This window comes from Phaethon lepturus, unplaced genomic scaffold (assembly GCF_000687285.1).
Source record: "Phaethon lepturus isolate BGI_N335 unplaced genomic scaffold, ASM68728v1 scaffold46322, whole genome shotgun sequence".
NCBI lineage: Eukaryota > Metazoa > Chordata > Aves > Phaethontiformes > Phaethontidae > Phaethon > Phaethon lepturus.
Genome location: NW_010522192.1, coordinates 31423 through 43646, shown reverse-complemented (window position 1 = coordinate 43646; position 12224 = coordinate 31423). Strand labels below are relative to the sequence as shown.

Below are 12224 nucleotides of genomic sequence, written 5' to 3'. Positions count from 1 at the left end.
AGTCAATTCCAAGCACCTTTCCCAAATCCAACAGCATCCCTTACTGCAAGACAGACATGATTATCCTGCTCTCACTGTGTTCAGTATGCTTAAAGCACTTAGTGCACTGAGAACCCTGATGCAGGCTTGGACTCAGACAAAACTGTCAGGCTAGTTCCACCCCATCCCCTTTTTGGCAATGATGGATATGCAAGATCCATATTTCACAAGCCATAACATATATTTTTTGAAGATACTTAACAACAGATATTTAACAGCCAGACCTTACTTGACCCTAAAAGCCTTACTCCCATCCAAAGAACTCACTGCTACCCAAAGCAAGCAGGAAATTACACGAAGAGGAATCTTGTGAAGGGATGGGAGGTCAGAGTACCGAAGAAATGGAGAGACACAACAGTCTATTTAATATGCTGACTGCTTCTTTCTCAGCGCTCAGCTTTTAGCATGATATATGCCACATATAAACAAATGAGGCTTTTGTTTTTGTTTTTCTGTCCTGGCTATTTAGGAGGTATTTTTTATTTTCTGGAACCTTCAAGAAAAATAGACCTTCCATCTTCTGAGTCAAAGACAAGAAATCATGATCTTTCCATCAGTGCCACCCCCCCATTACACCATTAGAAATCAGTACACTGCCCAGCATCCCTGGTGACATATTTGAAGTTACACTCTTAGAATATACTTGAGTCAGGCAATGGCTCCATTCCAGAAACACACAATGTTACTAAGAGCGGAGTACGGCCCCTAGTTTTAAACTAGATTAAAATATATTTTACAAATGCATTCCTACAAATCTGATCACAGCAAAATATATAGTGGTTTTAAAATGGCAGAAAGTTGAATTCAAACAACTCAATTTTTAAACCAGTGAGGAATATGGGCAATTTTAAAAGAAAACTATAAACTTCTCAAATACAGACATTTGTGAAATACACACGCACACTCACGCACGCACACACACTTATTTCACTCAGTGGCAGGTCAAGATCACACAAGGCAATCTTCAAGGTTGCATTTACAACCACAATGACAAGAACAGCATTTTTGAGGTAGCTGAAGTCAAAGAGCAAACCACAGCACAAGCAAAGAAACAGGTGCTCGCACTCACACCGAGCCCACTCTTTGGAGACATGTTATCATGTGCGCAGGGGCGTGCGTTGAAGAGGCAGGTGTTCCACGGGGAATGAAGTTCAGCGGCACTGGAGACAATAAACTACTCTCCAGAGAAGCTTATGTTGGGAGACCAGATGCACAATCAAGGGACCACGGCTTAAATCACTGCACAACAGCTGAGCTGTGGGAACAGTCTCAGCACTCTTGGGCTGTGGCAGTTCTACTGACAGCTCTGTCTCACATGCACTGAACCAAGTACAGCTGTGGCAGTTGAGGATGTTATTACTCAGAGCTGTCTGTCCCACTTCTCTCCTAGATGCTACTGTTGCCAGAAAGGTACATGTACCCATATCTCACCTGCTCAGGTTTGCAGTCTAGCATTCAAGTTCAAGCCACCTCCATGGTATTACTTGCCAATGGACTGTGAACAGGAGCAGCAGAGACACAGACTTGAGTTCCCTTCTTTGGTGCAGTAACATCTTCACCACATTGATAGTGTAGAGATGTCAAACTGCCACAGCTTGAATCATCAGACTTCATCTCTGAGTGCCCTTTGCTAGCCTACAAAGAAAAGGAGTTGAGCTAACCTCACAGCAAATGCCAGGCGATGTGGACATGAGGGGATAATAGCTGTGGCTGGCTGATGAACTGGCTCAGCCACAGTAACTGGATCATGTCTGTGGGCATACAGAGAGCTTGATCCTGCCCAAATAATAAAACTGTCAAACACACTCACACGCACTCACACGCACACACACACACAAACACACACATAATGTAGTATTTTCATCAAGAAGCTTTCTACAAATCAACTGTTTGCATGATTACTGCTGAGAGTCTTGAGGATGGGATGGAAATTATGGCAAGATATTTTTCAAAGGTAGAAAGAAAAAAAATCAACCTCCTACAATTAGGTCTCTGTTGTGTAGTTGCTGTATGAGAGAGATGGCACAGATGAAAAGTTGTTATTCCACTGTCTTCCTCCAGTACTCTGCTGCAATTCTGCCTGCTCTTTATATTTGCTCAGAAGATTTTTGGCTTCTTGCAGATCCTGAGAAGAGTTTTCCCCATATTCTTCTTTCAGCCACTGCCTGAACTGCAGAGTTGAACATACAGATAGAACATGATGCAACAATAACATGAGACTAATGCAGAAGTAATACTCCCTCCTGCCCTACAGAATTTTGAGAACCTTTAAGAACACAAGCAGTGTAAAGAAAAGCACTCCAAATATTGCATGTCCTTCAAATAGCAGCACAGAATACATAGGCACAGGAACACACATTTGAAATCCTTGAGATCCCTTACATCCCCTAAAATTAAACACTTGCATAACAGCTTGGCTGGCTGAAGTAATACAGAGTAAGGAACACCCACTGGGCAAGGACATCATGGACTTAAAAGCACCCTCCTCTTGTTGCATATACATAAGATGAATTAGCATGGAAGCCAACTTGCCCAAGTCACAACAGGCTGCAAGAAGGCTGAAGATCAGAAAGTGAACCACTCATGGTTTTTTTTTTATCCTGAGCTCACAAACACCAGTAGTAGAAAAAGTACTGCAGATATCAGGAAAGGTATCTTCTAGGAAGAAAAAGCCCAGGAGCTTTAAAAGCTATAGAATAGGATCCTGGATATTACTGACATGAATGACTGAATATGGTACATGGTAACAGATGCACCAGGCCCAGTTAGAGCTCAATCCAGCTCTGTATGCTGGTATGAGTAGTAGCCAGATGTAAATTCCAAGGAAAGAATCATGCAGTGGCAGGGCAATAACGCTGGGACCTTTCCCTGGTCATTTCCTCAGCTTCCAGCAATCTTCAGCTCAGGTACTTTTGGAGGCTGAGGCAGTATCTTTGTGTTTGATAGCAACAAATGGATTTTTCTGCCATAAGATCACTTTCTGAATCCACAAATTTTTATCACAAGATACCTGGATGCCAAGAAGCTCCATAAGTACATATTGTGTATAAACCCCCCTCCGTTTCTTTGATTGGGACCTGCCAATTAATAGCTCCTTCTCACATTACAGGGAAGAGTGGAAATCACACCTCTTCAAGACCTTTACCATAACCTTCTCTGTCCTTTCTTTGCCAGTTGAAGAATTTGAGTCCACTTAGTCATTCCTGACAATCTTGTTGCTTTTCTCTGCAGAAGCAGCAAGTAGGCATAGACCCCAACTGTTCCAACACGGTGGGGATAATATTCCTGTGACAATTTTTAAAGCCTTAACTTGCATAACTTTTTTCTGGTTTGGGGTCATAGACAGCTTTATCCATATGACCACTTACAAGGACACTGGGAGACAAGACTCAACATCGTTACTCCCTCCCATTCTGAAAAAAGCCAAATTTGAAGTTTCAGGTTACTATGTGGAAGGCTGGAATTGGTGCAAACCATATTATGACCTTTGTGACTAAACCCCTTCCTGTAAGACCAAGATCTAAGGGACTCCATTCCAGAAACTCCACAGGATACCACCCTATACTGGCACAGCAAAACACCCATGTGCTGAAGTCAGAAAAAAGTTCACGCCCTTGGCAGATGGCATTATTCCACTGAAATCAGGTGTGTAAACAGACACCTGCTAAGGATGTGGTTGCTGTTAAGAGACAGTAGGAAACTACAGCCCAGCCAGTGACTACAGGTGGATATTTCTTTTCGCAACCTACTGCCTCCCCCTCAGTGAAAAAAGGCACAATGTGCAGTCCATAGTGGATGAAAAAAGAGAGACGTTACTGTCTTTATTAGGCTATTTGCATACAGCCTTAATTGTCATTGCTGTTAGCCCAGACCAATTAGAATAGAAATGACTGTAAGGGAGGAAGGAGACAAGTCTGGAAAGTCCCACTCTGACTTTTGTCTCTTAAAAATCAGTTACTCTACCATTTACACCAGTTCCAAACGATCCAGGAAACATTCAGTTAAGTATTAAAAAACAGCAAATATTTACAGTTGCAAACTGCATCATGCAAAACAAATTATAATTTCTAAACTCTGAGCTTTCTGCAGCAGAATGGCAGGGATGGAATAAAAAAAAAACAACAAAACACAAACCAACATCCTTTGCCTCATATATTTTGCTTTCCGATTTTGGTTTGCCTCTGTTGTTATTGTTGATTTTTTAATAAGCACAATAGGCACAGAAGCCCAAAGAACAGCAACATGCTGAGCAATGGAAAACAGAGGGGATGGCCAGAGTAGGTTGTTAACATAAGTGGAAGTACCACCCACGGGGAGCAGGTCTTATTGCGTGGGATGGTTCTTTTCAGAGTAAGAGACTAATTTTTGTTTTATGAAAACCACTTTGCAGTCTTACTGTTCCCTCAGTTCTCCTGGTCCTACAAAGCCTTCAAAGGCTAAGAAACAACAAAGGGTCAGATTTGAGACTGTTCTACACATCAGAAAATTTATTAAGTCTCAGCCACGGAAGGTGGGGGGGGGAACGTGACACCTAAGTCATAATGAGAACATAGTTTAACTCCTGGATAGCAAAGATTTCCAATTATGATTTCGTTCCTGCTTACTATTCCAAATGAACATGTTGGGGGAAACCCACTACTTTTATGCAACTGGTACTTATAGGTTGGTCTTTCTGCTGCATTCTGAGCAACTCACTCTTTAGTTTTTACCCCTCTAAAGATGTCAATCTTCTATTGTGTCTTAGTGCACATGAAGCAATCGCTGGATTGAGAGCACAGCTAGGCAGGAGGTGTGTTTAGATGTTGTGCTTCATCTCTCCTCCCATCCAGCATTCCCCGATACCTTCAGTTCGATCCATACCTCCCCAGTGGAGCAGGCTTGGCCAAGAAGCCACTCCCTCAAAGCAAAAACAGGGAATCAGATAAACCACCCAGGCCTCAAAATAATGAGAAGTATCCCATTATCTGACTTGGGGTTGTGTTTCACAGCTCATTTGTTTGTAGTTCATTTACCTGATCAACATCATGTTTTTCAAAGTCCTGTAGCTGCCTCTGGAAGCCCATATTAGGATTGGCACAGGATCTTGCTGCACGGACAACAGACAGTGCATCTTCCCAACCAAAGTCTGTGATGGTCATGATGTAGGCAACCACCAATGTTACACTTCTGGAGACACCTGCAAGGCTGCATGAAAAAGGAGGTGCAATAAACCGAAGTAGTGCTGTACTTCATCTACCACAGTTAAAGGCATCACTTCCCAACATCGCAGCAGACTGCTGTGTTGCTTGCCACCATGAAGAAATATTACAATACTTGAGTTAAAGGGTTTTGTTGCTGCTTTTTCAAATGTATCAGAAGAAATCTATGACAAGATTGAGAAAGTGAGTTCTGAATGGTAATTCATATGAGACTGGAAAGGAAGAAAGAAGTATTAAGTCATCACAAAAGCAGGGGACAAGTGCCCACCTTCTAAGTTAATTTGGCTTTTAATAACCTAGAAATAAGTCACCCACTTTATTCTGCCGACGTAGATCAGAGCAGTGAAATAAGACCGTTCTCTCTCTACCGTGAATGAAGGCTTCAATTTCATGGGGCCAAAATGAACTGAACTGTTAAAGTACGTATGTCTGGTTGCTTAAGCCCTTTTACTCTTTCTGCTATCTGTGTGCTGTGCAACTTCAACTCTCAAGACTCCAATTTTCCCACGTGAAACGGTGGGATAAAGTAAAAATCATTCACTATTATTGGTTTTACAACACTGGACAAAAAAACTCCCAACTATTACTATTGTGAGTATAAAGAATGTGCTTGAGTTACATTTGTACCTGACTCTCACTTGGCATTTCAAGAACGTTTCATGCTTTTGAAATGTTTCACAAATTTAAATGTGTTTTTTAAAACTCCATCAGAACTCAGACAAATTATCCCTGTTTTACATACATGGAGACTGACCAAATGACTCGTGCAAAGCCCTCTCATGAGTCAGTAGCAAACTAAAGATTTATGCTCAGGGCCTGTATACAAGTCCAGTGTTCAAATCATGACATGACTCTGATTCCAGATATAGACTCAGATATGTCACTTGGACATACAGCACAAAGACTACAACCAATAGCAGAAAGCAAGAAAAAACCCAGGGTGGGATTTCCTTTTCTATTCTCTACAGGCCCTGGAGCATCTCTCCAATCAGAGATTTGCTATTAACAAATGCAATGTTTGAATGCTTCAGCAGTTTAAAGAAAAAAAGAAAAAAAAAAAATCAGTTTCTGTTCAGAAGAAATTTTTTTTAACAACTCTGAAGTCACCAAAATAGCTGTTATAGAAACTAATCAAATTATTAGGATTATGGAAATCATCTTTAGAAATACAGTTATTAAAATAATGGAAAATAAATAATACATCTCTGGTCAATACACCTCTAGTCAAATCAATCCTACAAAAAGGTTTGATAAGAAGAGAAGGTCAAGAAGATTTTCTTGGGCTCCTTTTATCTACAGGCAGCTGCCCACCCCAGTGACTCAGAAGTCCTAGCATGAGGCTTTAATAGCGTTTGCAAATCTTCTGGGGCTCTTCAGTCCAAGAGGATTTTGCTATAAAATGGAGATGAACGCTGACTTATCATTAAAATGACAAACATCCAAATGAAGGTAGAGAAACCCTGAAGAAGTTTTTTTTTAGCAAGTGGTATACATACCAATGAACTAGGCAGCCTTCACCTGTAAGCCGGCACTCATGGATAAATTTGATGCTCTCTCTGAAATGCCTTGCCCTGAAAACAGAAGCAGAAGGGGAATAAAGAAAGTGCTCTATTTAGTAAAATCACTACTTAGAAAGAGAGAAAGGTATCTGAAAGCTCACTTAGCACTGTTTCTAGAATTTAGAACTGAATACAGGTCTTAAAAGGTAAAAGTTTGTGTCTGACAATGAAACACAAAACTCTTTGGCATAATTATCCTCCACTCTACCTGAAGAAGAAACTGGTATCTTAGGCACTACAGCGTGATAAACATTGACAAACACTTTAATTTGATGACTGGCAAGTCTATTTCAGTTTGTGTTTTATTCCTCTTTAAGTTAGTAACTTGACCTCACATGTCCTTGCATATGCTCAGATGTCAAATGAAACTCAGCACAGCTACATGAACAGTTCTCAAGGCATATTGTCTCTCGCAAAGAGGCATCCACTAGCCACTACCCAAACTTGCGCGTAACTTTGACTTCACCTGCTTCAAACCAGGTACTAGGACACATCTAGATGTTATGACTTTCTTCTTTGCAACATGAAATCTCACCCTTTTGTCCCGGCTATGAAAAAATTCGCAACTCAAGACCTGGCTTCTTCAGCTCCTTCCAGCCTCCTCCCCTCAGATTGCAGTACCCCTTCTGGCTGCCCTTATTCAGGATGTCAGCCAACCCCTGCCTACAGCCTACCTTTTCAAACAGTGTAGGACAAAATGTGGAGAAGATAAAGACTCAGTTTACAAACCTTAAGGTTTGTACTCTCATTGTCCTTCACACATGCCTCTTCATTTTAAGTGGGGCAAGTCTGAAGGAAAGTAACAGGGCAGCTACCGTCATCTCAGTAAATCTGCACCATCACATCTTTGCATCTCAGTCCCAAGTTGCTCAACCCTGTCTCTGCCTTTCAGACTGCAAACCCTTTGGGGCTGCCTACAATTTATCACAGGTGCAAGCAGCACCTCTTAGTTCAATAGAGCTGGAATTCACTGTGGCCTTTAAGTGCTCTTGCAGTTTACGCTCGCAAGCAGTAGCCATGTGTGCAACACAGACAGAGGAAAGAGCTTCTTAAGGGGCAGTCAGTACCAGGCTTATTGGCAAAGATGAACCTGAAAGCACACTGCACTCAACACCCATGAAACACAACGTCCTGTATGCAAGATGTTTCCCCTCTCAGAGTGAATATTATACCACAAGGGTAAAAGAAAAAAAACCTCAGCCCAGCACCAGCAGCCACACAAAAATCAGGAATACCCACATAAAAGGAAGCTTCCCTTCCTGCCCAACAGTGCAGCTGCTGATACTATAAACACTCAAGACCTGGAGGAGGAGAACAGTGATGCAATAAAGTGACAGTGCCTGTGGAACTTGCAAAGGCTGATGTCTAAGCTGAAATATCCAAAAAAGAGGGATCCCAAAGACCAGGACTCCCTCTCCAAGGCAGTTCTTGCATCACTGGATATAACATAGAGAACATAGCTGGAGAAGACTTGAGCGACTTACTTGGAAAATCTCAAGGCACAATGCAATCCCAAGCTTTAGGACAGCATGTCAACCCAGGATTTTATGTTTGTCAAGAAACCAATCAAGTATGTGGGATGAGTGAAGAAGAGGGACAAAGCCTTACGAATTCCTACTCAGTCTGCCACTCCAAAACATTTTCACTGGCTGAGTTCTAACAAATTATGGTGGTCATGGCCAGGTCTGCCTAGGGGGCACGAGCAGCTTCACACAAATTAACTCAGAGGATAAATCAGATATTGGGCTGCGTGTGCAAGAGGCATTGCTATTGCACAATGAAGGAGCACTTATCCAAGGTTGAATGGATTCAGTCAGATGAAATTTGGTTAGGGCTGGATTGACAATATCCCAATCTTCTCATACACTCATCTTTTCTCTTTCTCTCTAGAAAATCTGGCCAACAGCACAGCTCTAAGCACCACTGAATTCACTTCAATGGTCTAGCACAAATTTTGGTTAAACACTTCAATGCTTTGGTTTGAAAAATATCTGCAAATGAGCATAACACCTTTAAAAAGTACTAAATATAGCTAGCAGTGAACTCCATTCACTCAGTTGTATTCACCCTTCCTTATTGCTGACACTTGGTCTGCTGAAACACTGTCAAGTGTTAAGTATTTACAGACGTTCATGAAAACGAGAAGAGAAATAGCCAAGCTTAGAATTAGTGCTGCTCTGTAGAACCATGGGCCCACCTCACCTTGAGTCAGAGAAAAGGAGAAATGTATTCCTCCACAACCCTATGGTATCAGGATCTCTGCTGGCTCCAGCAGATACAGTTGTCTAAACTAATTTTCAAAGTTATGGTACAAACCATATTTACATGAAAATTAATACTGAGGACCAGTTAGCTGTGTGGCAAGTGCCACAGATACAGAAAAGAATGGCAAGTCTTGCATTAACCACAAAACAGTTGATTATCATCTGTAACAGGAAAGCACTTGACAAATGCGTTGATTTGCAGCCTATTTGTTGGACTGAACAGTTACTTCAAGACAATTTATTAAAAAATATCTGGCTTTTACATCTCCCAGCTTAAAGCTGGGTCCTGAACTGCATCATCTTCACAGTAGGAAAACACCACAGGAAGAACCAGTACAGTACCCCTACCAGCATGTTGTAAAAGTTATCTAAACTTATGCATTACCAAACTGGATAATCCAAAACGAGGCTGAGGGCAGAGTTCTGATACCAGATCTACATATTAATTTGTTGCTAGTCAGACTTCTGTGAATATTATAAAGGTTAAAAAGCAAGCATCCAAATCAGTAGGAAGAAGCATCTTGATCTTTCTTTCATCTGGCAACGTAAATGCAACAAAGACCCACTTAAATCTCTTTTCTTAGTAGGTTATCCGGCTTCTATATTATCATCACTAACAGCCAGACCATTGGAGGTTAGTTCCTTATAGAAACACGTAGCCTAAGACAATTAGCCGGAAAAGGACAGGAAGGGAAGATTTGATTTCTAGAATTAACTTTTTAGTAACAGGTTCTATAGGAGAATTTGTTTCTGGAGAAGTCAATAGCCCAAGGTAAAATTCTCACAGTCCAGGGAAAACACTCATTTAACACCTAGGAAGCACCTCAAGTCTCAAAAGCAACTGTTTGATACCTATGCTTTGTAGTGGCAGAACACAAGAAGTAGAAGCAAGCTTTCGAGCCACTTTAGTGAACACCCACATGTTAATAGGGGAATCCCTGCTGTATTACCCTGGCAATTCATTCCTTTGAGGAAGGGAGCCCCACTAAGCAAGCATACTAGGAGTAAATTTGCATTACACACATAAGAAATCATAAGTTTCCCTCACAAAACTGAGCTGAAGTGATTCATGAGCTCACAGTCCCAAAATTCAGCAGGTAAAGGCTTTCAGCCGGACCTTATCAATCTGCCGAAACACAAGGACCTACAATACAGGATGTTGCTTTTGTTTTTTCCTGACACCACCAGAATCCCTCTTCTGAAAGAAGAGGGTAGATACACAAAGGTGTTGCAGAGGGACCAATTCCCTTTCCTGTTCCCCAGCTACCCCTCCCTCTGCAGAGGACACTGGCAGTACAGTTAACCGCTCCTAGAGAAGACTGTGTCAAATCTCACAGGCTGAACAAAGATAGCTTCCTCTTGCTTTCAGAAGATTGCAAAGATGTGCAAAGCAAGCAACATCGCTATTTGCGAGTATCATGATTTGATTTTACGTGAAGATCTGGACCGTATAAAGCAAAAAAGAAAAATCGGTTACTCATCAAGTTTTATTTTAAGTGATAAAATGTATCAGTATTAGAAGTAATGACGTTTGCTTGCAACCACCTGATACCAAAGCAAGTATTTCAGATGCCTGCAGCATAACAGAAACAATACTCATGCAAATATTGTATCTACTTACTGAAGCTCTAAGAGCTTTGGTACTGCGCCAGACAGTTTAAGCGCTGGAGGTGGTTTTTCAATATAACTTCTTGATATATAACAGTGAGGGAGGGTCTGAATTGTACATTGATTAACATTCACCACAAATACCATCCTTTCTATTTCCATTCCCAACTGATCCAAATCTCTATTAACAAAGGAAGCAGATTTGCAAAACATTTTCAGAAATGCTATGCAGATCGCAGCACAGCAACAAACAATTAATATGACAACATGTGAATGTTTCCCTCTAATCTTGTATTTTTTTCCTTCCCAAAAGGATTTAAAAAAAAAAATAATTTTTTTTTTAAGTATCAAGGCCACAGAAGTTGTCCATGACAAAGGTGGGTTACCTGCCTGTCTTTACATTACAGATCTGTCTTGAAATTTAGTGGTTTTGGGTGTTTTTTGTTGTGGGATTGGGGGGAGTGTGGCATGGTGGGGTTTTGGTGGTTTTTTTCCCTTCCCCTAAAATTACAACAGAAATGTAGAATGAAAAGGCAAATCACCACACATCAAATGCCACGATGGAATCTTTCTAGGGCATGAGAAACACATATTCTAAAAATATCCCCCAAAAGCATGAGCCGGAATATTGCTGTGATGTGAGAGAAAAGCAGTGCTGCATTTCCTTCCGTACTTACCAAGCCTCTTTCAACTACTTGTTTCTCTACAAAACTTGGTAGCAGGATGTGGCTGAAACCCCCCTCGCCTCTCCCCAACATAAACAGTGAGCTCTAGAAGAAAGAGTTGGTCACCATCCAAGTTCTCTTACAAAACCTGTTTTGATTTCTCTTCGGAATCAAGACTTGCTATGCTCAAAGGTTCAAAACATTAAAACCAAGGGCAAGTCAATTAGTGTTTCATGAACACTGTCGGAGATGAGAAAGAGCGAGGCTGGGACACCCTAGTTTCAGTACATATATCCTCAAGGCAAGAGTCACCGCAGGGCAGAAACTCCCCACCGTGCCAGTCTACTACCAAGAACAGCAAGGCCTTTTAAGTCAGGTTCAAGAGGTCCAGGGCAGGTAGTTGGAGGGGTAGTTTGCACACTGGGACTTTATCCTGAAGGCTCACCGTGAGGAATTTATTTCAACCCTTGAAGCACCAGGCTTCATACATCTTTCAAATATTTTCTTCTTGTCAATGGCAGGAGATAGTGCTAACAAAAAAAAGAACAACCAAGCAAAACGATTTACAAAAATAATGGCTAGAATGAACTGGGACTAAATTAGGAGCAGACTCACTAAGGAATTCCCAAAACTTAAGGCCACAAATGAAGAAGAGTATTTACGTACTGACTCTCCTACAAACCATTACACACAAAAAGCAGGGTCTGAACCAAAGTGGCTGGAATAAAGCGTTACTGTGTTTTCTTAGCAGATTACAAACCACATTTGTGTAATACTTGTGAGAGATCAAAATCAGATCTCTCAGCTCATTGTAAAACAGGCCTCACGGTATTGAGGGATTTCTGGGGTTTTGTGATTTATTTTTAAAGAAAACTTACAAGTTCTGCGAGG

The 12224-nt window shown here is 41.3% G+C and overlaps 1 protein-coding gene across 1 annotated transcript in view; it reads right to left on the bottom strand.

Moving 5' to 3' along the window:
• Nucleotides 1–2023: 2023 nt before the first annotated feature.
• Nucleotides 2024–12224, bottom strand: part of DUSP22 (dual specificity phosphatase 22) — a 37534-nt gene continuing 27333 nt past the window's right edge. The window contains exons 5-8 of the mRNA XM_010281727.1: nucleotides 8746–8772; nucleotides 6734–6808; nucleotides 5052–5223; nucleotides 2024–2209 (exon numbers count right to left, since the gene is read on the bottom strand). Coding sequence (XP_010280029.1) covers nucleotides 2024–2209; nucleotides 5052–5223; nucleotides 6734–6808; nucleotides 8746–8772 — 460 coding nt within the window. The remainder of the gene's footprint in view (nucleotides 2210–5051; nucleotides 5224–6733; nucleotides 6809–8745; nucleotides 8773–12224) is intronic.